Source organism: Alternaria atra (assembly GCF_907166805.1).
Source record: "Alternaria atra isolate CS162 genome assembly, contig: 22, whole genome shotgun sequence".
NCBI classification, from domain to species: domain Eukaryota; kingdom Fungi; phylum Ascomycota; class Dothideomycetes; order Pleosporales; family Pleosporaceae; genus Alternaria; species Alternaria atra.
This window is the reverse complement of record NW_025091320.1, coordinates 269,592-295,702: the sequence shown is the minus strand read 5'-3', so window position 1 is coordinate 295,702 and position 26,111 is coordinate 269,592. Positions and strand designations below refer to the sequence as shown.

Genomic DNA, 26,111 nt, shown 5'->3' with positions numbered 1-26,111 from the left:
GGTGAGTGGATAGTATATAGTATCTTGGTCTTTCAGCTGCTCGATGCACACCCCACATTGTCCTCGCATGGGTATCGTTTCCATTTCGTAGTGTCCAAGATCCCAAAGATAAGCAGGTCGCTACCATATCTACACCATTTTCTGCAACCCTAGAATTCCTGCCCCAATTCCCACAGTTTCTCCTCAATCAAGTCCGTTCCATCACCTGTTCCGCTTACGCTGATGATCTCCAGCTCCAGCTCGAAAACATTCAAATCGATGCCACTAAATACTATACACTCACTACCCCTCACGCCTCATCCTTCTCCCATGGCTTCTTCCTCTTCGGCTTAGTAGCCTGCGTACCCTGCCCCTCGAGCACCGTAGGGGGAATCTCCTTAATGCCGGGTACCGGTTTCCCACTGGTAATCAACTCGACAATGTGTGCGAATGATGTTGGGTACGGCGCAGGTGGTTCGCTTGCGGTTGTTGGTGGTGGCATGATGCCCCCTGGCTCGGTGCTTGGAGGTAGTTCTGTACTGATAGGCAGACTGGTCGTGGACGCATTGGGTGTAGTGCCGGGTGGGAGCATCTCGTCTACGACGGAGGAGGCGAGGACGTTGTGAGGGGTGGGTGGGGTTGGGGGTGGTCGGTTGCGCGCGTTGCGGTAGGCTTTGTAGGCATTGAAGTCTATGTTCTTGTTGTACTTTCTGTCCAGTCTTAGCATGCAGTCTCATGTATGGGTGACTTGTTGTCGTACCTCGCATAATAGAAACATCGCGCGCGTAATGCTAGCTCGGTCATCTGTTCTGGCGTACTGTTACTGCCAATGATGGCCTGCAGACCGGCTTGGAACTCGATGTCATCGTCCCAATTGTAGCGATCTAGGGCTTCGTAGATGTCGTTTAGCCCATCGTCGGTAACGCTCATGGCGAGGAGCAGGGCGATCTGAGAAGCCCAAAGGGAGTGTGGAAACGCTCAAGAGAAACAAATACTTGACGACCTCAAGGGTCTAAGAATGCCCAAGTAGATCGGTTATAGCAGAGCATGAGTGCAGACTGTCGGGCAGCACAGGTGGTACTGTGGGGTAAAGGTAGCCCGAGGTGGATGAATGAGGCTCAAGCTTCCAGACTACGCCTCGCTAAACGTGCGCCAAGTTTCTCAGCTTCAGCCCACGACCACGGAGCTCTCCAACCTTCTCTCACCCCTCACTCCTCCATCCACAATTTATCCCCTTCACAACCACTTTCCAGCCTTGTTTCCTTGTTCATTGAGCTTCAATTCCTTTCGATACCCGTTTTGATACCCGCGTTCCACAGCCATGTCCGAGTTCATCGGGTTAGTCGCAGCTCTCCAATTCGAGCTGGAGCTCCAGCTGACGTCGGACGCGTAGATCTCGCATTTCTCTCATCTCCAAGAGTGACATCCGGTAAGTTCTCCATCGCGTTGATGCATTGTGCGACGCGACTAACATTCCGCAGCTATGTCGGCACTCTCGTCGAGATCAATTCAGAAGCCTCCACAGTCTCATTAGACAATGTGCGCTCGTTCGGCACAGAGGGTCGCAAAGGCGGCAAAGATGAATACCCGCCATCAGACGTTGTATACGAGCAAATTGTCTTCCGAGGCAGTGATGTGAAGGATCTGCGCATTGAAGAGCCTGTCAAGGAGAAAGCTCAGCCTGCAATGCCCCAGGACCCAGCCATCATCGGAGTAAGTCTATGACACCACCCTTCTTTTTCTTTTTCGATGATGTAAAATTTTCGGATGTAAATCATTTAAACCACCGAGAGCGCAAAACCGTGTGGATATTTTCCGTTGCCTTCCTTCTGAGATCCTCATACCCATCCTGCTTCTTTCCCATACTGTACGAAGCCAAAGCTGACGCGACGCATGCGCCACAGGTACAACAATCTCAGTCGCGACAAGAGGGTAGCCCACAAGACATCACCGGTCGCCAACAACCGCCGCCAAACTTTCCCCAACCAGGTCAATTTCCACCTGGTGGATACCCTCCGTTCGGTGGACCTGGCGGCCCTGGTGGTGCATATGGCAACCGTTTCGGTCCTCCAGGTGGTTTCCCTGGTGGTCCAGGTCCTTTCCCAGGTCCTGGAGGTCCACCAGGCGCGTTCGGTATGCCCCCGCCTCCATTTGGAGGGCCTCCAGGCTGGTTCCCACCAGGCCAAGGCTTTCACCAGCCCCCTGGCCCGTTCTCGCCTAACATGCCTATCGGTCCTCCCGGCCTGAACCAGAACCAACCTCCACAAGGCCCACGGGGCCCCTCAGGTCCCCAAGCAGGCAAGGATGAGAAGCCAGGTCAGGTCCAGCAACCGAAGGTCGCTGAGGCGGACGGCTCAACAGCCAAGCCACAACCGAAGAACGGCGCAAAGGCATCTGGGTCCACTCCAACGCCAGCTACTGCAGGCAAGCAAGCTCCTCCACCACCAGTTGACTCGAAGCCCGATGTCTCAGCTGCGCTGGCACCACCCCATCCCCAAACCACTCAACCACCATCAAAGGGCGGACCTAAGGGTGGGCGGATCGTCCCCGCTGTACCCATCCCAAGTCCAAGAGCGACCAAGACGGCGCCTCACACTCAACAAAGTGCAGCTGCTTCCACCGTCCCTACACAAATGCCTACCGCTGCTCAGCAGCAGAATGCTACTCAACTAGCAACTGCCGCTGTCGCCGAGGCTATGGCCAAGCTCAACCTCCAGAACAAGGGTCAGGCGCAGGGTCAGGCGCAAGGTCAACCACAAGGCCAAGCTCCTGTAACAGACCCCATGAACAACCTGGCACAGCAGGTGCAGGGCATGCGCGATCAACAGAGCCGTCAGCATCAACCCCGTCAACGAGGGACTGGAGAGTTCCGTGGTAGGGGCGGCAGGGGAGGACGAGGTGGCGTTCATCCACAACACCCAAAGATGGAAGTGCCCACAACCGACTTTGACTTTGAGTCCTCAAACGCAAAGTTCAACAAGCAGGACTTGATCAAGGAAGCCATCGCCTCTGGATCGCCAATGGGTGATGCTCCAGCAGCCCCTGCTGTCGAGGCTGCCTCCACTGAAAAGGAAGAAGTCGTCATCCCTGGTGGATCCATGTACGACAAGAGCTCTTTCTTCGACAACATCTCGAGCGAGTTGAAGGACAGAGAGGAAGCTGCGATGCGTGGTCAAGAGTTCAGGAGCCAAGAGCGCCAGAAGAACATGGAGACCTTTGGCCAGGGTAGTGTCGATGGCTACCGTGGTGGTCGAGGAGGACGTGGCCGTGGTCGTGGACGCGGTCGGGGCTTCGGCGGCTACCGTGGCCGTGGTGCACCCAGAGGCCGTGGCGGCGCCGAATTTGGTGCCCAACCTGCCGCCTAGTGGGCGGGAGGACCTGCAAACCCAAACTTCATAGCGGCGTAGCCTTGATGGCTTCGTACTCTTGAGTATTTTCTTGTGTCGATCTCAGTTTCAGCACGACGAGCGTCTTTTCGTGTCTCTATCACTCTCACACAGCCCTATGGGCACGATCTTTGGTCTTTCTGCGGTAGCGTGCTCTTTTGCTCCGCTTTGTATTTGTAGATATGAGGGATGATGTGAAGTGGGTGGTAGAAATGGGTACAAGGGGAGGCCTTACTGTAAGGCATATGTGCTACGATGATTAATGAACATTATGAAGTCTCGATTTACATGTCTGTTTGGTTATGTGCTAAGAAGTTGGCTATGTATATGCCGTGTGGTGTTGCTTAATGGTTTTATTGTTTCTCATTCATCCATATAAGCGGTATTACACTCTACAGCTCTAATCCAACTGGAATGCGGATATTCTCCATCAATTCATCAATCTTCTTTTTAAACCTTTTCCTGCAATTTCGTCTACGCTACCCTGATCATCGCGAGGCGTGCGTCCTTCCCAACCAAGGAGGCAATGTTGGCGGCCTTATTACTTCGGCCATGGTATTTGAAATGTTCTGAGTTCTGAAAGCTTTGAGGATTCAATGTGCTTTTATATACTGTATACTAGCCCCTAGCTCACACAGTCGCACTTTGCGTGATGCTATACTTTAATTAACATATACTAGTTCTGCGATAATCAACTGCTAAGCAGCCAACCACTTACAACTAAAGTAATCCCAATAACGTCTTTATGGAAAGACATCAATGACAAAGTCTCTGTCCCGACCGCAATCAACTTGCAATCCATTGGCGAAATGGAATATGTTTCTCACACATGAGACTTTTGGGTCACAGTCGAACTATGTTTTCGAACTCGAGTAATGCCTTACACTTCACTTTTTACTTAAGCACTCTTGTAAGATGGACCACACTGCGTCGCAAATCATCTTATCACAGTAAGAACATAAAACTCATTTATACGATGGAGGTGGACATGACATCTGCCGCTACTTCAGCTTCACCAGGCTTGTCCAGTGCCAACACCGAGCCATCAACCTCAATATCTCCATGTGATGCCGCATATTCATTTCCAATATCTATTAATATTAAATTCAACCAAGAAGCTATGGCCTTTGCACAAAGCTTCAGTTATCAGCTATCCAAGGGCACACTCGCGATATGGATCGACAGCACCACCAGCTCAACTTGCATAACAAACCTTGTGCTATAGCGGTTGTCTACCATCTACCCCCCAATCTCTGCCTGGATAGTGCAAGTCACTGTCGCGCACTACGCTACAGCGAATGAAGCCGAACTATTGGCTATCTGCGAAGTACTGTGCGTAAATAGCCTGAACTTGGCGCATAGACACTGTACATGACCAAGACTGACCAGCCAGAGTCTGAATAGCTTCTCCCTTCATGTATGGTCCCCCGAAAGCGTCGTGCGTACGTTCAACATATCCGTCGCATCAGCAGTCATCAGTCATTAGTTGTAAGCTCTAATTCAATTCCTTGATCAGCCTATTGCCCTCTAAGGTATGATAATATCCATAATGCAGCTCGTTTATAGACATGCTTTTCTTCCAAGTCGCTTCCAAGAATACCGAGGTGCCCAGGTAGCGATGATCAGGCATCGCCCTATTCAATAACGGACCAGTCAGGGAGTGGTATGCTAAACCACGTGCGAAAACTCAAAAGGCACGTTGTGATTTCCTTTAAATACGGTTCGTGCTTCAAATAGTGGGCGAAGTAGAGTTGTAGAAAGAGCGAAGGAGGTGTTGATAGCTACTATCATGATGTTGTCGTACGAGTAATGACGTAAGCGCGGAGTCGGAGACTTGGAGTGGAGAATTAAACTCTTTGTACAATGGGCACCAACTCCAAAAATAAGTCACCAAGACATTTCCCCGACGTTACACCCTACCAGCCGAGCACCAGCCTCGTATTCGCGCCACTACCAATATGGGATGACGTTTGGTAGGGTCCAAACGGCGCAGCTTGACCACGAAGGTGGTGCTCCTCAAATGAGATCGGCAGCTTGCGGACCTTTTCGGTGACGCGCTTGGACACACCAGTGACACTTCATGCGGCCAAATATCCGACCTAGGACAGGAGTCGGTACGCTCGGATCTTGAACATGACGTTCATGGAAATAAGTTCCGCACGACGCATTGTGTGACAGTATAAAAGGCAGATGGCCAAATAGAATCAAGCCGATATCTAACCAGACACCAACCCAATATCTGGCAAGAACATATCATCTCCCTTACAATCGAACCGACCCGCAACACAAACCCATCAATATGGTCTCTTTCACAACTCTCCTCGCCTTCGCGGCCGGCGCCCTCGCAGCCCCTACTACCGTCCAAACTGAGCAAACTGAGATCCCCTCCAACTGGACTTGGCACGTCGAGGGATGGTCAGCCGGCTGCGCCCGTAGCGGCTGCTACTACAACTTCAACGTCACCGTACCGAGTGTCGAGGGTGAAATTGGCGGCGTCAAGGCATACTGCTCCGGTTACGAGAACGGCTGGTACCGCAAGGGCAACTGGTACGCGCCCTGCCGCATCCTGGAGGGCGTCAACAACGGTGTCTCTGCCAAGTTCAGCGAGAGGACCAGCGACACATCTGGTTCCCCAGATGAGATCTTGTTGAGCTTCGAGAAGGCTCCATACGAACCGTTGAACACGTAAGTCTCTTCTATCCCTTCTTATTGCTCTCAGGAAAACCTGAACATGTAACTAACGGATGGACCTGCAGCACTGGATACAACTTCACTGGTTCTCACGAAGCGATTTACAACCAGTTCGTCGCTCCTCTACAGGAGTTTGATGTTACGCCTACTGCTGTGACCGTTGTTGCTTAGAGAAGAGCTCATTATCGAAGTAATCTAATTGTTTAATCATCTTTGAATTCTCTCCGTCTTTGTTCTCATATCTGCATCTCTTGAGGTCGCTCTGGATCGTTTTCGACAGTCTGTTAACATGATGCTGATGCAGTGGAACGAAACTTGTGTGACGAGTTTTATTCTCTTTCCATCCACAAAAACGTCATCAAGGCTGCGCAGTTTAGCATGCAACTCTTAGAGTCTCGAGGTCGCAAGGTTAGTGCACGACTGGTTTATGGAGAAGATGCCACTGAAGCTAGCCAGCTTTCCGAGCTCGGAGCGTATCGGTAGGAGGCAGGATGTTGCAATGTGGGATTGAAAGAGTTTCACAGGGCCTGGTAGGAGTAGCCGTCCGGCGGATGAACAGGCTATTTTTCTGCGAGATGAAGGATGTGTGTAGCATTCGCCAGGTCTGACATTCAAATTTGTGCCTTCTGCGCAGATGTTGGGCGTCTCACCTGTGCAAACATCTCCGAGGAAATCGCTCATGCCAGCAGCACCTGCAACTCCATCATTCCTTCAATTTATGGTCGCTACCCAAACAGGAAGGTCGCAGGGCCTAACATCGTCGCAGTCGAAAGAGGAGAACGCACCCTCTTCCCACCAGGATGGATTGATACAGTGATCAGGTCTGCTCCCATCGCCGAATACCCGGATAAATGGACGACGCAAAGAAACGCAGCCAAGGATAGTTACATTCGCAACTTCCCCATCGAGTAATCTCTTCTAAGGTAGAATTGGCTGTCAAAGAGACTAGTAGTTACCGCGATCATGGTCTTCAGTGAGCGGATGCTAGACACGCATCGGCCAACTTGCCAAAAGCAGTCGAAGTAGATTAGATGTGGAACGAGACATCGGATGAGTGCGACATCGTTCTGCTGTCATTCGTGTATGTGGGCCACTGTCTCTCACGTCCCGTTCCGCCTCATGCAGTAACGGGGCACGGAAGTGGGGGCTATGAGACTAGAGCAAGTTCACTGTTGTCTTGCACTCGATTACCCGGTAAGAACGATATCAGAAAGAGCAAAATCCAGGAATCTGCATGCAGCTTCTACAATAATAGTTTCTACTGCATAAAGTTTCTTCAACAACATGTCTAGACTGCCAATTAAAGGCGTTTGCCTGTTCACGCGAGGTTTGAACCCATCTGTCCGTATCAGTTCTTCCAGCTCTCTCGTTCTCATCGTCTCTCACCATGAAGACTCTCACTAATTTACTGGTCGCTTCTTGGGTCTTTGCTTCTTACACTTTTGCCGCTTCAGTCAATTTGCTCAAAAGAGAAGACACCCTCAATGTTCAGCTGACTACTGTGGGGAACTCGGTGGTCAAGGTGGTAGTTACCAACACTGGTGACACCAATTTGAATATTCTTAGCACTGGCACCCTTCTGGATGATACGTTGCCCGTTGAGCGGGTCACCTTGTACTCTGACAGTGGCTGTAAGCGACAGGCTCTTTTGTCAAAGTCCTAATTTCTAGCAACCACATGGGAATATATGCATCGTGTATTCCGCTCACGTATTGAAGCTATGTATGAGCTGTTGCTAACAAACACTCAGCTAGGAGGGTGCCATTTGAAGGTATCACGATTCAACTTTATCCAAGCGCCCTATCCGCCGATGATTTCCTCATCCTAGAAGCTGGGGGCAAGAAAGAGTTAACAATTGAGACTGGTGCCCTCCACGATCTCAGCAACGGCGGAACTTTCGACGTATTGGCGAATGGCGTATTACCATATGCGAACGAAAACTCAACCCAGCTTGCAGGCGCCTTGAGGTACGACTCAAATAGACTCAGCATCTTCGTTGATGGCACTGAAGCTGCTGCTGCTCGCAAGTCACTGGCTAAACGTACCATCATCGACTCAGGCTGCACTGGTGATCGCCTCAACATTCTGAGGACCGCACTATCGAATTGCCAAAAGCTGGCGTCCGGTGCCGCAACAGCCGCTGCAGCCGGAGGTAGCAGACTTGAAACTTTCTTCAAGTCTTCATCAACAAGCGTCAGGAACCAGGTATCTGCTCGGATGCGCGCAGTAGCACAGGACTGTGGCACTACATCACCAGGCACCACATCATACTGTACTGACCAGTACGGCTATTGCGATGGAGGCAATATAGTTGCGTACACTTTGCCGACCCTGAACACTATCACGTACTGTCCAATATTCTTCACCGCAACTAGGCCAGTTACGACCGGATGTAAATCTTTCGATCAGGGTACTACGATCTTGCATGAAACGACGCATGCTTCGAGCGTTTACAGCCCTAGCACGCAAGATTTAGCATATGGATACGATGCTTCGGTCAAACTTTCGACTGAGCAGGCGCTAAACAATGCGGATTCGTATACGCTATTCGCAAACTGTAAGCTTGTGCTCTGGGTTCGCGTGGTTAGTGCTAACATCTTGGCAGTTGTTCGTCTGAACTGCGCATAATATTGAGAAAGATGTTGGGGGCTGCTTGTAAGAAGTTGGGAATTCGGACGAAACTCTAAGAGTTCAAGACAGGAAAGCTGAGAACGTATTGACTTCCATTTCTCCAGTCACTCGCCCGCTTAGAATGCAAATTCCGTCCCAAAACGTATTCGTTGCGTTTTAGGTCATACTTCCAACTATGTGGAACACAGCAAGTACCCTATGGACATGCTATAGATAAACTCTAGAGCATACAATCTTCCTGTGTACTCCTGAAAGGACTACATTGCCGTAGAAATATAGTCAAAGTTAAACACCGAGCCCTCAGACAAGTTCTTGATAGGGATAGGAACTGCCGTAATTCGCTCACTGCTCATCGGATCCCAAATATGGCCACGTATGTAGAAGTACTTCGGCCATCTGTGGCCGTTACTGTCAGGCTTCGGACGGTACTGAGGTAAATCGTCGGGGCATATACCGAGCACTTTAATGTGGGAGCCCGCCTTGCCGGAAAAGCACATTGCTTCTGTTGCGAGCTTCTGTATCGTCGTGCTAATGCTCGGGACGAGGTCATCAGGGACATGTTCACGATCTAGTCGAATTGTATTTGGTGGGAAGCCGTGGTTAATCTCAGGCAACGAAAGTATACGCAAGGTGTGGAGTGTTGGATGACAGGCGATGCAAGTCTATTATAAAATCAGTGATAAACATCCTATGAATTTTTGGAATACCGACATACTAGGAATGCCACCAAGAGAGTAGGCACGTCGAAATACCCATTGTACGGTACTCTGAGATTGAAATTTGTGCCGAGAGACTGAAGACTGCCCATCTCAATTGGAGGGATATGTACAGCTAGCTCCTCCAGATGTGAAGCCGATGTCAAAATGGCATGGAGATCGGAGACCGAGTAATATACCGCATTCTCGGGGTCAATACTAATTCCAAGCTTCCGCAAAGTTTGGCCATGTCGAGTAATGCACGAAGGCTCTACCATCCTTGCTTTGTCTACGTTTATCCAAAGGGATTGCAGGCCAGAGCAGGAATCCAGTACAGCCTCAATTCCTTGGACCACATTATCATCCTGCACAATGAGAGCTTGTGACATTACAATTCCCAACTCGATCAGGTTACAGCTCAGAGATAACTGTGTCGCGATGGCCATCAGGAACGGTCCAATGCCATGACAACATATGAGCGCGAGTGATCGGAGCCCAGGAAGATTGACGTACTTAAGTAATCTTCCATGAGATAGACTCAAGGCGATCCATTGTAATCGAAAGCGCGTAAGTTGCAGCGGCTGCACAGCGACATCATCCGCATACGGTCCACCAAAGGCGTCACAGCTCTGCTCGCCACGAATAGGAGCTTGTTCGTCACCATCAGAGTCAATGCACAAGTCTATAAGCTTTGGTGCGTTTCTAATCATGTATGCGCTGTGTTGATACGTGTAATCCCCTGACCCGATATAGACACTTAGCCATTTCAATTCGCACAACGCAGTAGAGATCCAGGCTCCATGCGTGACAATCCCGGAGTCGATAGAGACGTTCTCATTTGGATCATCCGTTGGAACCTCCAACCCAGTCATTTTCTGTTGATGTCGGAGCAGATTAAGTAGAAATCTGGGCGCCAAAGCAACACGACTTCTGAAGCTGCGCAGGGTATTTTTTGGTAGCGTATTGATGGTGAGCTCGATGGCAGCCTGGATATGTTGTGGGATGCTATCATCCAGGCTTTCTGGATCGTAGTCGATGAAGATTCGACGGACGTGGCGGATTATACCACTGTCAGGACGTATCAGTGTGATGAACTTCGCCGTTGAGATACTCTGGTATTCGAACGTGAGTGACTCCCACAACAAAGGCGCCATAATCTCTCTCCATTCATGGCTCACAAGACAAACAGTCGCCTGATCTAGTTCTAGACGGATGAAGCTGAATATGTGTGCTTTCATCTCAGTTGAAAGACTTGAGAAGGTAGCCATGGTCGTTGGTTGTAGGCGTCGTAGGCGAAGAAGAGCTTACGCCAGCCAGTGCAGACACCGTCTGATATGACAGTGACAGCTCACATTCCAAGACAATCAATGATTAAAGAGCCGGGTTCAGTGCCTTGGAAAGGCTGGTGGTGAAGTGGCGACACAGTGAGTAGAGGAGGCTGGAAAGCGCGACGTGTCGTGGAAGGGCGCGCATCGCTGGCGGTGGAGGATGGCGCCACCCCCTGTCACAGGAGATCAGTCCACGCCATCGCAACTTCGTCGTTCCTTTTCCTTCAACCACAACAATATTTGCGTACAAGCTATACACTTATGCTGACGGCAACGAAGTACGCCTTGTGGCTTTAATTGAAACCTATCCCACGAGCTCACCTATCTTCACGCATCACAGGTACACGAATTCCACAACATGAGCCATGTCATTCCACACAAGCTACGTCTAAAACTATGTCGATGCTGCTTGCATACAAGTATGCGCTGCAATAAAACATTGCCGAAACTTTTAGCACCTGGAAGATCGAAAGCCGGTGTATACGAGCGCAATGTAGAAAGCATACCATGATGATGAACACAAGTAAAGGCCCGCATCGTACCCGCAGTGCACGCGACCTGGCGAGTAATGTTCGTATAACCATACCCAGTAGTAGCCCATGTTATCGCGAGGACTACGGTTTGAGGGGTGTCAGCTGGAGTGACAACTAGTCCGCCCAGCCGACGAGGTTAGCAGGGGAGATAGGAGATGCGACGTTCGCCGCATACTGGTCGCGGACGTTACCCGCTGGGGCGTAATTGCAGACAGTATACTTGTTCATGGCTGAACCCTTTCCGTTGACAGTCATTGCCCCGCCACAGTCAAGAGAGACGCATCCGACTTTGGTAGTTTCCTTCCACACCATCTGTGTAAGATGACCGACTTGCTCAAAGACCTCGTGAGGTAGGTTGCTCTTGCCGAACCAGGGTATCATTGGGGTCAGTTCGCCACGATACCAGCTCTCCGAAATGCCTGCTGTAGCATTGAAAGCATCGCCAGACACAACGAACAGGTTCTGGCCTTGGCCGGCGCCCTTAGGAATGTAGTGCTCGAAGCTACACCTACTAGCAGCGATACGAGCATTGGATTCGCACTCAGAGTCCCAAGTCAGCGGAGCAGCTTCGTGATTTGCACGGGCGGCGTTGTGATGGAACAGCACGACCGCCTGGTAGTCGGGTCCGGCCGAGAGATAGGCCTGATCAGTACCCCAGGGATGATCGTGAACCGGGGCGACGGCCTTGGGTGGAGGACTGTAAATGGGAATAGGCGCTTGGGATATGGCCGGAGGGTTGGGGACCTTGGAACTTGAAGAAGTCGAAGGCTCAGGCTTCGGCTCCGGGGTTGGAGTAGCTGCAGGATGAGTGATAGAAGAGAGTGCCGAAGAGGTAGACATTGGCGGAGTATAGCCCTGAGTGAGAGTAATCATGATCGTCTGAATGACAATCTTAGTCTCATAGACCATCTTCGGTTGCCTTCCATGGAGCTGCGACCGTGCAAGGACGCTTGCGACCAGAGATGCAGCGATGAGAACGGAGTAGAGCATCTTCGAAAAGATTAAAGCGCCCGATTATGTAGTACTAGCGAGTGGCAGAGAGACCGGTTCACCTTAGGAAGAGATAGAATTGAAAGACTGCTTGCCAGGTCAAACATGGTCATAGTGAGATGATGCCGACAGATTATGTGGTATCGATTAATGCATCTTTGCCGTATCTTTACGTGCTGGAATCCTGATGAGGAGTGAGAACTGGACTTACTTAATTGCCGGCTTTATCGGAGCTGTGAGATGTCGAAGTGCGACCGTGGCGCGACTGAGATGCAAAGTGAGTGTAGTTGCACGGAAAGTAATGAGGGTGTTCTTGTCAGACAAGCTGCAAAAGGAGGAGGAGGAGACGAGAGGGTCAGATGAAGGAATGTGAGTTGAGCAAATGAGCGAGTGATGGAGGAGGGTAAGTGAGGAAGCAAGTGAGTGTTTATCAACTCTAGATTAGGCGAAGCGCACGCAAAATGAGGTAAGAGCGATTGCCACGAGGTGAGATACAGCCCAAATGCGGTCACTATCACTGTCATCTTGAATTATTTTCGGCAGCAATTGCAAAGGCAATGCCATTGGTGGCAGCCCAATCATTCTGACTATGAATGTTGGGAGGCGTTCACAAGTCGGTGGCAGTGCAGAGTGGTGGTGAAGGTCGAGTTCAAGCAGTACAAAGTGCCACTCGAACTCTCCAATGGTTTATTAGCCAATGGCTCAACAGCGAGACGTTTGCAGCTATCAGACTCTGATATTTGAGCTTGTGATCATCCACCAACTCAACATGAAATATTTACTAGTAGCGCGAGATCGAAGCACTGCTCATTCCTGACACATTGTCCGCACTCGACTGCCTATTTGACAAACAGACTATTCATTTGTAAAATCTGAGAAAGGACGACATGGTTAGCCAATCTAGGAATGAGCAAGGGAACGTTTGTGATCCGCGCTAAGGCAGGTACAGCTTCTTAGACCGCCTTGCAGGAACCACCATCACTCGTCTGCTACTATCACACAGCCACACAATCTGGCTTTGTGCTACTTTCAGGTCTCGACTATCTGAGCGTTGGGAGACTCTATTGTGAAAGGTAAGAGCTTCACAACTTCAAAGAACGACTATCGTGATTTGGAAGGCCGAGACTCTGATTCTTTCCTACTTATTTCTCTGCAGACAAGTCTTAAGCAAGGTTACACAGCCGAACGGAAACCCATCACTCCTTTTGCCGCTTTGAGCTGTCTCTTACAACTCCTTTCTCCCTTCCAGGATTTGGTGCGCCGGCTACATGGAACCAGAAAGACGCAGAATGGAACACCCGTCACTCACCACGCTCGTCTTTCCACAATGGGATCTCTCGAGTGGTCCGAGTTCATCGTCTCCATCGAGAGTTCTTTCCTTCTCGCAATTGCTGTTTCATGTTCGCTACGCTTTGCACACGACACCAGAACGCGATGTCACGATCGTGTGGTACGCCGTGTCTCAAAATGGAAAGGAAATGCGTAAGCGCATATTGTTCTCACGTCAAAAATTCCTCATGATTGTACTGAGGATGCTACGACACAAGCAAATGTGGCCTTCTGCATGTCATCGGGTCGTTTATGACGGATCATGGTGTCGTGTTGATCGCCACCAAGCAGCCTTCTGCAAAGCACTTCGCTACCGTGGAAAAGCTGCCAATAAAATCTTTGAAAAATGGCGTACCATTCACGTCATGGCACTGCACCCTACGTTGGTGTGATGCATACTCTGCGAAATTAATGCAGGTCAGAAGGATGCAGATTCTAGAGAATCAAACCCCCGCGCAGTTCCCCAGCCACTTAGGGTTCTGGAGATTACGTCGTTGGCGGGGTTGCGATTCGGCAGGGCTGCCGGAGCTATGGACTGATAACGTCCAGTGGCCTCGGAGACGCGCGCCACCATATTTCACCATAACTCTACTTTTTTTGCTGTATGCCTCCCGTAAGATTCAATCTTCGAGGTTCCTGTCGAACTGCACACAGACCCATTGCGACCACGCCATTCCGCCGTATACCAGCTCCAGCTATTGTGACCCCACCATCTACATCTCGAGCGCAACAGCGCAACTTCCGTACTTCTATCCTGAAAATGGACGCGCATAACTCTTCCGGTGCATCCGCCACCTCAGGCGATGACTTGAAGCTCAAGAATCGCCTGAACGAAAGCCGAAGCCCTTATGTCCGAGGCCATATGAACAACCCGGTCGCATGGCAGATGTGGGGACCAGAAGCAATTGAGCTGGCGAAGAAGTCGAACAGGCTGATATTCATCAGCATAGGTTATGCAGCATGCCATTGGTGTCATGTCATGGAGCGCGAGTCGTTCGAGAACGATGAGGTCGCGAAGCTGCTGAACGAGAACTTCATACCAATAAAGATTGATCGCGAAGAGCGCCCAGATGTCGACCGCATATACATGAACTACGTTCAGGCAACAACAGGCTCAGGAGGATGGCCCCTGAATGCTTTCATCACACCAGACCTGGAACCGATATTCGGCGGGACGTACTGGCCTGGTCCAGGGTCCACGATGGCAATGGGCGAGCACATTGGCTTTGTTGGCATACTCAAGAAGATTCGCGATGTGTGGAGGGATCAGCGTCAGAGGTGTCTAGACTCAGCAAAGGAGATTACAGCACAATTGCGAGACTTTGCTGAGGACGGCAACATCAGCAGAAAAGATGGCGCAGCTCATGAAGGCTTGGATCTAGACCTCCTGGATGAAGCATATGAGGTGAGTCAGTCATGTTTTGGTATAGAGCCCGTCACTGAGTAGCTCCAGCACTTCAAAAAGCGCTACGACAAGAAGCACGCAGGCTTCGGCAGTGCGCCCAAGTTTCCTACGCCCTCGAACCTCCAATTCCTCCTCAAGCTTTCCGAATTCCCGAACGCCGTCAGAGAAGTAATCGGAGCAAAAGATTGTACACACGCGAAGGACATGGTATTGGCTACACTGGATGCGATGAACAAGGGTGGTATACATGATCAGATTGGAAATGGCTTTGCACGATACTCCGTCACCAAAGACTGGAGCCTACCGCATTTCGAGAAGATGCTCTACGATCAGACACAGCTGCTTCCTGTGTACCTGGATGCGTATCTCATGACGAAAAGCCCGGAACACCTCTCAGCAGTCCACGACATCGCGACATATCTGACCAGCCCGCCGATGCACGCCGAAGGTGGAGGCTTCTTCTCGTCGGAGGACGCGGATTCATTATACAGACCGAATGATAAGGAGAAGCGAGAAGGCGCTTTCTACGTGTGGACGTTGAAGGAGTTCCAGGACATACTAGGCGATCGAGACGCCGAGATCCTCGCACGATATTACAATGTCAAGGACGAGGGCAACGTCGCACCCGAACATGATGCGCATGATGAACTGATCAACCAGAACGTACTAGCCATCACCGCAACACCAGAAGACCTGGCAAAACAGTTTGGTCTGTCAGAAGACGAGGTCAGTAAGATACTGACTGAGGGTCGGCAAAAGCTACTCGAGCACCGCAACAAAGAGCGTCCACGACCCGGTCTCGACGACAAGATTGTAGTATCCTGGAATGGACTCGCCATCGGCGCCCTAGCACGAACCTCTGCCGCGCTCTCATCACAAGATCCCACACGCTCAAAAGCATACCTAGCCGCAGCCGAGAAAGCAGCCGCCTTCCTCCAAAAGGAGCTTTACAACTCCGACACCAAGACTCTGATCCGCGTCTACCGAGAAGGCCGTGGCGACGCCCCTGGTTTTGCAGACGACTACGCCTACCTAATCTCGGGTCTCATCTCCCTCTACGAAGCCACCTTCAACGACGCCTACCTCCACTGGGCCGACGACCTCCAACAAACTCAACTGCGCATGTTCTGGGACAAAGAAAACCTCGGCTTCTTCTCCACGCCCGAAGACCAAAAGGATCTCATCATGCGGTTGAAAGATGGTATGGACAATGCCGAACCAGGCACAAACGGCGTTTCAGCACAGAACCTAGACCGCTTGGGTGCGCTACTAGAAGACGAGAGTTATACCAGGAAAGCACGCGACACGGCGTCTGCTTTTGAAGCTGAGATTATGCAACATCCTTTCCTCTTCCCTAGTATGATGGATGCGGTTGTTGTTGGTAAGCTCGGTATCAGACATAGTGTCATCACGGGTGAAGGTCAGAAAGTGGAGGAGTGGCTGCAGAGGTACCGGGAGCGGCCTGCTAGTCTCGGTACTGTTAGTAGAGTGGGGAAAGGTATGGGGGAATGGTTGAGTAAGAGGAATGAGCTGGTTAGGAGTATGGATGCGGCCAGGGAGGGGGTTATGGTGTGTGAAGGTGGTGCGTGTAGAGATGCGTTGAGTATGGATATGGGGAGTGTGGGAGATGCTGTGCCGAAGGTGTAAAAGTGGTGAGGAGGGCGCGATATCATGATGGGATGATTGTACAGTTTACTCAATGAACGGATGGTTAGAGACGATTATGTCTTAGAGAAGAACATGTTCAGAATGACTTTGACGAATACAACTCTTCATGCAATCCAAAGCTCCTTCTGTTTCCGTGCCCCGCACCACTGACTCTACCCCACATCACGAATTGAGAATCTTTACACATCTCTGTAAAATTCTTGATGACAACACCACGACTCAGCTTGTACAATTAGCCTCCGCTACGGTATGTATCCATTGGATTATATTGCAAATATTTGGTGAATTCTCTATCGAATAACAGGAACAGGTCGCTTAGCTCAGTTGGTTAGAGCGTGGTGCTAATAACGCCAAGGTCGCGAGTTCGACCCTCGTAGTGACCATCACATGTATTTCTTTTTGTTTTTGCCGGATACATATGTGTATAAATCAATAAGATGGGCGCGGGATGGGTCGTGGAAGGGGAACGTTGTCTTTTTGCCGGCATGTGGCACCCAAGATGCAAAGAAGGCAAGGACCAAGCGCGCACAGGCAGTAACCTTGAAATTGTCATGAAGACAAACGCAATGTTACAATTGCGATTTTATATGTTCCTAACAAGTACGTCTAGTGACTACTTTGACTTTTCAAGGTGTGATTGTTGTGCTAAGCTGTGCTGTCGTAACATACGAGCGATGTTTCTTCTATGTTTTGCTGTCCTGCCCCTTGAGAATTCGAGTAGACATAAATCTGTGTCGTGCGACAGCATCCAGGCATGTCAGAGACTGACGTCGCCATGTTGGCAGAAATCAAGGTCTTGTAGAATCGAGCAGACCGTACCTTCGACCAATACAGCCCGAACTTTTCCCACACCGCCCGTAGAACTTATCTCCTACTTTGTTGAATGTAGTGAAATGGAGAAGGAGATTTTTAGGGATCACGCGATAGTGTTTTTTAGGCGGAGATTACACCTGGTCAAAAGAGTGACTCTAAAGGGGGATCTAGTAGATGCTGTAGAACAGTTCCTAAGGAATGGCCGATTAAGAGGGGACAGATGACACATTTTTGATATGTTACGGGGTAGCGTACAGTGTAGTGGGAAAACGTGCTGAAACGATCCCGTTGATGAGAGGGAAAAGAATCAAGGAATTTGCGCCCTGCGTATGTATCCACTCCAGTCATTCGCCACATGTAAGGGACTTGTACATAATAGCGAGAAGCACTAGATTATGGCGAAGAACATAGGTCGGGATGATTAGAAGACCTCCATAAGTAGTGGTATCAAACTTTTCAGCACGTATCTGTACATTATGCTCGTCCGTTGTATCCCATGCTATTGGGATATGGAGACAATATCCGCTAAATTCAAGCTATCTATTCAATACTTCTCGCTCGGTCGGCAAGCCACTTCTCCAAAGGAGTAGCCCATAATTAGATCATTCCTTCACCGTCTGTCGAGTGGGAACTGCCTTTACGTTTGCTGCTGCGCTTACTGCTGCTGTTATTGCTGCGGCTGTTGCTGCTGCGCGGGTGCAGCTAGTGACGCCGATACCAGGGTATCAACTGCCTGATTCAAAGGAGTGTTGGTTCTACTTGCTGCAGCGGCAGCCTCTTTGGCCTTCTGCTTCTTGTTCTTCTTCTTACTCGTAGTAGGAGCAACACCAGCAGAAACCTTGCTAGTCAACTCGCCACCCCCAGCGGCATCATCAGGCCAATCGAACGTCCACTGTCCGCCAGGGGTGAACGGTTGCTTCTGGATAAACCTCGATACGTCGGCTTGCGTTCTCAATGCCTCCAGGTAGCCTGCAATTTCTCGTAGCACGTCACCTTGCATTTGCTCGGGCGTAGCTGAGAACTCTGGGATCTCCAAGAGATTGTGCGGTTGAGCGCTCGCCTTGATCGAAGAGTCGTCGATCAACACCGTGTTATGCTGGCCGAAGCAGCTGCCAGCCTCGTAATCTGGGTGAAATGACTGAATCTGGCTTCGGCTCCATACTAGCTTCAGGTTCTTGTATACTTGAACGTTCTGTTGATAATTCGTTGGCGAGAGTCCGAAGCTGTCGCGAGCCCACTGAGCTACCAGCTTCGACCTGAGGTCATTGTCCAAAGCCTGGCTGACAAGGGATTTCACAGTATCAGGCCTCGCGCTTGACCACACCATGACCTTGAAGTTCTCGAAGAGGTAGCGCAGGAACGGCCCCAGGAAAGGGCGTTGTATCATTGTCTTGGCGTTTCGGTTTGGGCGGAAGAGAACGGTACCGTTGAGATCCAGGATAACCAACATCTGACCTGGTGTTTCGGTAGTAGTAGGTTCACCAGCGGCCTGATCCAAATACTCTTGTGTAGGCTGCGGCGCAGGGAGCATGATTTTCTCGTCACCGTAGCGTCCCTTTTTTTCGGCGGCGGCCTTCGGTGCCTTGGGCGTACTGTGAAGCTTGTTAATCCGAGAGCACGAGGCTTCAAAAGAAGCAATGCGGTGGAGGGTACCATACTCTTTCTGCTTAGCATGCCCGTTGGCAGTAAGCCCAGACTTTGATTTCTTGCCCGGAGGAGTTGGTGCCCTGTTGTGAGTATTAGCGGCGCGGCTCTTAGACTTTAGACCCTTCAATAAGGCATCGAAAGCGTACTGTATGTCCTCATTCCTTGCTCCATGCGAGAAGTTTGCCTGCTGTTGCATCATAGGGTAGGGCGGCCGATTCGGGAACATCTGGCGTTGCTGGTGAGGCATGGGCGGCGGCCCGCCGTGATGCGACTGGTGTCCGTATGGCTGCTGGCCAAATGGCGGCCCACCAAACGGCGGCTGGCCGTGAGGCGGCATGTGGGGATGAGGACGCCCCGCGAAGGCCTCTGGGCCTAGAGGAAACGGGGGAGGAGGCGGTGGGTGATTCGGGTGACCATTCTGCAGCATCCAGTGGTGGTATGCCAGCGCTTGTTGGTAGCCTGCGAATTCATTTTGCGCCTGTTGGCTATTGAACATGTGCGGAGGCTGCTGGTGCGGCGGTGGAGGCGGCGCAAAGTTCTGGTTGAAGAAGCCATTCGGTGGGCCGTATGGTCCTGGCGGCCCCGGTGATGCCTGAAAAGGAGGAGGGGGAGGTGGAAGTTGATTCTCGAAGGCGCCGAAATTCTGCTCACGGCGGTCATAGCCACCTGGACGGAAGGGCATGGCATTGGGATTCCAGGATTCGTTCATACTGGCGCTTGCGGAGGCAGTGAGCAGCCGCTCGGAAGTAGTGCTGTCTCGACCTGTCTTGGTCTTGAAGTTGTCGGTGTTAGTGGAAGAAGTTGCGACTGGAGCGCAGTGGGGGATGCTGTACCGAGCTGATGCGACTGCGGCCATGGAGCACGTGCGATAGCGACAAACGCTCGACGATAAGGGAGGTGTGAGTGGTGAAGAGTCTGGTGAGGTGAAGACGCAGAGCACGAAGCATGAAGCCAAACGGTGTGAGGCGCACTCGAGATTTGGGCGCAGTTGCCTGTTGTCGGGCTTGTCGGCGAATCAAACCCCCGGGAGGTGGGGTCCACAAAAATGTTGGTAGACCGCGGCGAACGAAGAACGCGACAGGAACCGCATACTGCGACACCCAATAGGCCCAACAAACGCTTTGCTTCCGACGTCTCTCTATCAGATTGCCTGCAATGGTGCTTTCAAAGAAGCTCGACCGCACTTTACGCGCAGCCGAAGACAGTTCAGATGGCGAAAGTTACTATGAGGTCACGGACAGATCATCTTCTGCGTCTGTCATCGAAGCAGATGAGGGTGGTAACGTGATTAGCTCAGGGGACGAGCAAGAAGGCGACTCTGAAGATGAGGACATGGTGAGCATCTATATACCTCCTGGGTCTGCGAGTACCACTAACATTCCCAAGTCAGATGCATCCGACGATGACCAAGTAAAAGCGCAAATGAGCAAAGTCTCGTTTGGAGCACTAGCCAAAGCACAAGATGCCCTCTCGAAACAACAGCCAGCGGACCGTAAGCGCAAACGAGGCGATGATACATCGAAATCACAGGAAGATAAACTGGAAGCGCTGAGGGAGAGGTTGCGGCAGATCAAGGCTGAAAAGCTTGCAAACGGTGTACAACCCAGCAAAAAGGCGAAGACGGCCAAGAGCAAGAGTAAAGGCGAAGACAAACAAAAGCCTCAGAAAGCCGGCGACGATGAAGACTCCGACTCCGATGCAGCTCCACACGCGCGCTCAAGCAAACACGCTCCTGCCGTTCAATCGAGCAAGCGTATGGTCTCACGTAAGCGGAACGTGGTCGAAGTGAAGAAGCCAGTCTTTAGAGACCCACGTTTCGACAATGCCTCAGGACCCCAGCCCGATGAGTTCGTGGTTGGAAAGCGGTACTCCTTCCTCAACGACTACCGAACATCTGAAATCTCCGAACTCCGTCAGACCATTAAGAAGACGAAGAACGAGGACGAGAAGGAGCGGTTGAAGAAGAAGCTACTCTCGATGGAGTCGCAGCAAAAGGCGCGGGAGAACAAGGAGAAGCTACAAGAAGTGGCCCGCGAGCACAAGAAGAAGGAGAAGGAGCTTATCAAGGAGGGCAAGCAGCCATTCTTCCTGAAGAAGTCCGAGCAGAAGAAGATCGCATTGGTCAACCGCTTCGAGAATATGAAATCGAAGCAGCGCGACAAGGTCATCGAACGCCGTCGCAAGAAGGTCACGGCGAAAGAAAGGAAGAACATGCCCGATGAGCGCCGTACTGCTCAATAGTTCGCGTAGGAAAACTGCCGACGTTGGTAGCAATAGTCGTTCACAACTAAAGATACCCCCTTCAATTTTTTCGACAAACTCAATTGTCATCATCTTCATGTCCGTTTCTATGCTATCTCCTGGATGAAGCTCATTGACTATGCACCGAGCAGTTAATGTATACGATTCGATTATCGTAAGATGCGGCGTCGACTATCGCTTGGTCCGTAGTCAAGCACAGACAGGGGATGGAGGTCTGGGACGGTCTAGATGAAGCTTTCCCCAGATCAGCACTAGCCCGGAACACATCACGCTTCTCACCAAACTACTTCCGCATGAAGCATTGTCCATTCGATACGCTACAAAGCGCCCATCTATCCTATACAGATCTGCTAAGTCATCTTGGGTTAGAACATTCAGCATTGCAGCCTTGCCATTGCAAAGATACTCGTTTGAGTCAAGTGTCTACCCACGACCCGGCACTTCAGCGAAACGCTTACACCTTTGGGGATTTAAGTTAAGGGTCATCTCGCTTCAGTGATCACTAAGGGTCCGCTGCTGGTAGAGACGAGGGTAGAATTGCCTTCGGAACCTCCGAGTAAATTCGTCTGACCCTGTATAGCTTCAGCCATGTTCAGCGCCACCAAAATGGCTTTGCAAGTGGATGTTTTCGAGAATGTATATATATACTGGTGTTCCCTTTTAGCTAACAATTCAATCAAATTTACTGTACAATCGGTGGCAGAAACAACAGTCCACAGTCGGCCCAGAATCGGAAACCTTGATCAAAATGCGCGCATCCATCTCTTCACTCCTGCTCTCTCTGGCAGTTGCCAGCTCTGCCCAGGAAGAGGTTCCCAGTCTTACTGAGCTCAAAGATTCAGAGTGCGGGCTCATTTCGCCAGTCGTCGATGGTTTACGCATTGTGCCATCCGCCAACGAGTTTTGCTCGTCGCTACTCAGCATCCCCACCGTTACCGTCACTTCGATCGCCATGAGCACATCGACTCTGACATCCATGGCGGAGACCCTTGAGACCGTCACATCTACAGCTGTATTCACGAACACGGACGAGACTACAGTTACTGGAACAATGACTTTGACCGCTGATGCGGTCACCGTGACTAATACCATGTAGGTCACTTCGCATTCATGCTGAGACTAAATGTGCTGATATCCCCAGAACTACCCAAGTCGATCTATGCCCGAGAAAAACGATAACAGTCGAAGCACCCATCAAACGAGACTACGCGCAGACACTTAGTTCCAGTAGCACATCATGCACTGCGAGTAAGAAGTCTTCGAGCACTGTGACTCCTTTGTCCACATCTACCAAATGCTCAAGCACTACAAGTGTATCACTCGCGAAATCCTCCAGTATGGCGACGTCCCTATCGAACGAACCGTTGAGCACAGGTCCAGCTTCTTTCTCAGGATATGCGACCACGTCTCAGGTATCCTCTCTCGCGTATTCGAGTGTAGTACAGCCAGCATATCCAACACCGTCGAGCAATATGGAGTCATCTTCCACAGCAACTTCAAGCGCCGCGGAGCTATCCTCTACTATGACTTCAAGCCCCATAGATATCTCTTCAACGACCCATTCGACCACCGCAGAATCATCTTCGACGATACTTTCAACCACTATGGACTCATCTTCCGCAACACCTTCATCCACCATCGAGCCATCATCCACACTTGAACCCACTCTCCCCGCCCCAACACTCTGCGCGTCCGCCCCATCAGGACTTCAGCAATACGAATGCGCACAGATTTCCAAAGGCTGTGAATGCCTATCCCTCGCAACACCTACAACCACCGTAGTGATCAGCAGTACCGCCACGGAAGTCAGCATCTCAACATCCACTGCCTTTACTGAAACCGTCTTGACAATAACCACTACGTCGACTCAAGAAATCGCTGCGACCGAAACCGCGACGCCTACTACAACTGTCACTGCCACGGCCACGGCCACGTCGTCTCCTGATTTCCAAAATGATCCCAACAACTGTGGTGCATGCGGTAATGTCTGCGCTAGCGGTGCCTGCAGTCGCGGTCTGTGTACAAACCCTAGCTGTGCCCCCTCATCTTGCTCCAATTACGTCTACTGTGGTTCAGGCTGCATCTGTGGTGCTGTCAGTGGTGGTGGTGGCCTCTGTGTCCCTGGAAGTACTTCCTGCAGCAGTCCCAGTTGTAAGGTGAACGAGGACTGTGCGGTTAACCAGTTGTGTGTTGTGAACACTTGCTGCAGGGGTGGAGGGGGTATCTGCGTGAATGCCGTGACTACTTGTTCGAATGGGGCTGCGCCGAGAATGTTGTTTGTTAGGCGGCCGGCTGGGGAGACTATCATGGGGTAATACACAGACACTCCCTTTTCTTTCTGTGATCTGTGTACAAGTACAACCGTAGCTCTCGTTTAATATCATCTTCTTGCCTCGTTTCTAAGACCGAGTGGAGAAATGAAAATAATGTAACATCATTTTAGTACCAGTCACCGGGTCAGCCAGCACTGGACACAAGCGGGCATGCTTAAAAGTATTGATGATGTTACAATTGCAAACATACTACAAAGACTAAAACGTAAAGGTAGTAAGACATTATCTTCTCTTTTTGAATAGAAAACCCAACAAGAGATGAAATGTCCAAATCCCAAGACCAAACGCCGGATATATTCCCCCCTCCCTACACGCGCGATGAATTATGCAAATTGAATCCAAAAGGTGAAAATGGTAGTAGCGCAAACCCAGCTTACGCGCGAAGAGTGCCGTAGTCGCCATTGGTCATCTCATTCGGCATTTCTTGCAAACTGAACTTGCTAAAGTCCTTGACAAGGCCGTTGTCCTTGCTCTTGATATCCTCGCCAGCGCCGCCCTTGCCGCTCTTCTGTGTCGTCGGCTTGGGGCGTTTCGACTCATTAGTCGGGCTCTCGACAACCGTATCCTCAGAGTCATCAGCCTCCTCGGTTCTCTCCGCACGGATATCATCGTCAATTTCTTGCTCCGCCTCCTCATCCAGTTTCGCCGTCTCCTGCTCCACGTCGATGAGGTCCTCGGCCTCAGCGGGTTCCTCGCGCGCATCAGGTACGACTTCTTCTTCAAGACGCCAGTCCTGGATCGCTTTGATGATGTCGACGGCGAGTTGTCCGTTCTTACGGAGTGCCTTGTCCCAGTGTGCGGGAATGCCCTTTTCGATTACCATCATGCGTGCGACGGCGTGCACGAGCATGTGTCGCATTGGGCTGCCTTCCTCGGTGTTTGCGTAGATGTATTGTACGCGACGTAGACCAGGGTAGCTATCGCTGTACTTGTACCATTCCCTAACAACCTGAAGGACATCGGCGACGAGACCTGGGATCTCAAACTTCTCGGCCATTAGGTACAGGTCGAAGCATACGCCTAGGTCGGCTTCCTCGCGCGGGACGGGGAGGGAGGAGGAGTAAAGCCAGCCGACGAAAGTCTTAAAGGGCGCATCTTCTTCTTCGGGGAGGCCGAAGGATTGTGTGCGCGATGAAGAGTTGGATTTGGAGTAGAAGATTTTGCGGAAGAAGGGCGAGTGGTGGCAGAGGAGTTTCTCATGGAGGATCCAGTGCGTGTTCTCGGGGCCGACATAGATATCGACCATTGAGCGGGAGAGGAGCCTGTGGGTGGGGTGTTAGTCGGTGCGTAGTGTGATAAGATTCCATCTCGTCACCAACGCGACAATGCGATGCGCGACGTCATCCAATCCATTCCATCGCGAACGCGAACGCGTTAATGCGCTGCGCATTGGGGGATCATCACGTACTCATTGAGCGGTTTTTCCTGTGCGCCAGACATGATTTCGGTGGTTCTTCTCGGTGATCAGCGACCGTTACGATCGACTATCGGTTCCCGTCGGGTGGTATTGCGTGATGCGATAAACTTTCAACGTCGCGACGTCGAGGAAACTCAGCAAATTAGTATAGTTGAGAAGATGCAGAATTAAATGCAAGTAGAAGACAGATGCAGGACAAAGTGAATAGCCAACATGTGGCAGTGCCAACTTTTAAGACCCCATTCACAAACCTGCACGGTGGTGCCATGCTCCCAACCTCCTTGGCTCAACATATGACGTAGGTACTTTTTCCCTTCACCATTCGAAAAGAGACCTATGATGCACGTCTGCGGCACGCTTTTCCTTGAACTGCACCCCTGTTCCTCTTTCCCGCCCCGTCCCCCGCTTAGTTTCACCCGCTAGGCAAGCATTTGGGCAGATCGAGAACACGCCCAATGCAATTTCCAGCACAGCTAATGCAGGTTTTGAATCGGAATTGGCGTTGCATGTCATTTCGCTTTTGGAATGATGCATGCGTCGAGTGCTTGAAAAGGCTGTGTTGGGAAAGGGGGTTGGGGTGCGTGTTTGATTCGGACGGGATGCGTAGGGGTGGGTGTAGGTGGGTTAGGTAAGTGTGACGTTGGCTTGTGGAGATGGTGCTGCCAGGCTTGCCAGGCCCGCGGTTGGGCAATATGTTGGCGAACCATAGTTCTGTGAGTCTTTGGGTAGGCTAATTCTTATATTCCATATCTTCTTGGGTCCGTCGCCATAGAAAGGTTCTGCACAGTTCAACGCAAGTCATCTTATGCAAACTGACTACTCGCACCTAAACGACAATACAATGCGCCTAACCTGCGAAACAATGTTACAACGCAGGGCAACCATGATATTGCTTTTGCAAGACACACGATACTCCAGCCTCACCGCCGCGAAGGCCTATACATCAGTACTGGTGCTTTTCCTGCACCGTAACAGGCACCCCCCATCAACTTCAACATCGTGCT

At 50.9% G+C, this 26,111-nt stretch overlaps 11 protein-coding genes across 11 annotated transcripts; 6 read left to right on the top strand and 5 right to left on the bottom strand.

Moving 5' to 3' along the window:
• Positions 1 to 289: 289 nt before the first annotated feature.
• ALTATR162_LOCUS2860 (uncharacterized protein) lies at positions 290 to 909 on the bottom strand (the record flags this gene model as incomplete). The annotated part of the gene is made up of 2 exons (XM_043310466.1): positions 290 to 689; positions 740 to 909. 2 exons carry the CDS (start codon positions 907 to 909, stop codon positions 290 to 292), a joined length of 570 nt encoding a protein of 189 aa, XP_043166401.1.
• Positions 910 to 1,300: 391 nt separating this feature from the next.
• Positions 1,301 to 3,344, top strand: ALTATR162_LOCUS2859 (uncharacterized protein; the record flags this gene model as incomplete). Its single annotated transcript, XM_043310465.1, has 4 exons — positions 1,301 to 1,317; positions 1,373 to 1,408; positions 1,461 to 1,692; positions 1,884 to 3,344. The coding sequence occupies 4 exons, from the start codon at positions 1,301 to 1,303 to the stop codon at positions 3,342 to 3,344; spliced, it is 1,746 nt and encodes a 581-aa protein (XP_043166400.1).
• Positions 3,345 to 5,664: 2,320 nt separating this feature from the next.
• On the top strand, positions 5,665 to 6,227 carry ALTATR162_LOCUS2858 (uncharacterized protein; the record flags this gene model as incomplete). The annotated part of the gene is made up of 2 exons (XM_043310464.1): positions 5,665 to 6,050; positions 6,122 to 6,227. 2 exons carry the CDS (start codon positions 5,665 to 5,667, stop codon positions 6,225 to 6,227), a joined length of 492 nt encoding a protein of 163 aa, XP_043166399.1.
• A 1,216-nt stretch (positions 6,228 to 7,443) lies between these two features.
• On the top strand, positions 7,444 to 8,684 carry ALTATR162_LOCUS2857 (uncharacterized protein; the record flags this gene model as incomplete). The annotated part of the gene is made up of 3 exons (XM_043310463.1): positions 7,444 to 7,687; positions 7,807 to 8,613; positions 8,662 to 8,684. 3 exons carry the CDS (start codon positions 7,444 to 7,446, stop codon positions 8,682 to 8,684), a joined length of 1,074 nt encoding a protein of 357 aa, XP_043166398.1.
• A 260-nt stretch (positions 8,685 to 8,944) lies between these two features.
• ALTATR162_LOCUS2856 (uncharacterized protein) lies at positions 8,945 to 10,650 on the bottom strand (the record flags this gene model as incomplete). Its single annotated transcript, XM_043310462.1, has 2 exons — positions 8,945 to 9,349; positions 9,403 to 10,650. 2 exons carry the CDS (start codon positions 10,648 to 10,650, stop codon positions 8,945 to 8,947), a joined length of 1,653 nt encoding a protein of 550 aa, XP_043166397.1.
• Positions 10,651 to 11,357: 707 nt separating this feature from the next.
• Positions 11,358 to 12,233, bottom strand: ALTATR162_LOCUS2855 (uncharacterized protein; the record flags this gene model as incomplete). Its single annotated transcript, XM_043310461.1, has 1 exon — positions 11,358 to 12,233. The coding sequence occupies one exon, from the start codon at positions 12,231 to 12,233 to the stop codon at positions 11,358 to 11,360; it is 876 nt and encodes a 291-aa protein (XP_043166396.1).
• A 2,089-nt stretch (positions 12,234 to 14,322) lies between these two features.
• Positions 14,323 to 16,614, top strand: ALTATR162_LOCUS2854 (uncharacterized protein; the record flags this gene model as incomplete). Its single annotated transcript, XM_043310460.1, has 2 exons — positions 14,323 to 14,967; positions 15,016 to 16,614. 2 exons carry the CDS (start codon positions 14,323 to 14,325, stop codon positions 16,612 to 16,614), a joined length of 2,244 nt encoding a protein of 747 aa, XP_043166395.1.
• A 1,501-nt stretch (positions 16,615 to 18,115) lies between these two features.
• On the bottom strand, positions 18,116 to 19,804 carry ALTATR162_LOCUS2853 (uncharacterized protein; the record flags this gene model as incomplete). Its single annotated transcript, XM_043310459.1, has 1 exon — positions 18,116 to 19,804. The coding sequence occupies one exon, from the start codon at positions 19,802 to 19,804 to the stop codon at positions 18,116 to 18,118; it is 1,689 nt and encodes a 562-aa protein (XP_043166394.1).
• A 446-nt stretch (positions 19,805 to 20,250) lies between these two features.
• ALTATR162_LOCUS2852 (uncharacterized protein) lies at positions 20,251 to 21,336 on the top strand (the record flags this gene model as incomplete). Its single annotated transcript, XM_043310458.1, has 2 exons — positions 20,251 to 20,430; positions 20,482 to 21,336. 2 exons carry the CDS (start codon positions 20,251 to 20,253, stop codon positions 21,334 to 21,336), a joined length of 1,035 nt encoding a protein of 344 aa, XP_043166393.1.
• A 769-nt stretch (positions 21,337 to 22,105) lies between these two features.
• ALTATR162_LOCUS2851 (uncharacterized protein) lies at positions 22,106 to 23,017 on the top strand (the record flags this gene model as incomplete). The annotated part of the gene is made up of 3 exons (XM_043310457.1): positions 22,106 to 22,449; positions 22,499 to 22,625; positions 22,670 to 23,017. The coding sequence occupies 3 exons, from the start codon at positions 22,106 to 22,108 to the stop codon at positions 23,015 to 23,017; spliced, it is 819 nt and encodes a 272-aa protein (XP_043166392.1).
• A 1,046-nt stretch (positions 23,018 to 24,063) lies between these two features.
• Positions 24,064 to 25,130, bottom strand: ALTATR162_LOCUS2850 (uncharacterized protein; the record flags this gene model as incomplete). Its single annotated transcript, XM_043310456.1, has 2 exons — positions 24,064 to 24,952; positions 25,099 to 25,130. The coding sequence occupies 2 exons, from the start codon at positions 25,128 to 25,130 to the stop codon at positions 24,064 to 24,066; spliced, it is 921 nt and encodes a 306-aa protein (XP_043166391.1).
• Between the last annotated feature and the right edge of the window lie 981 nt (positions 25,131 to 26,111).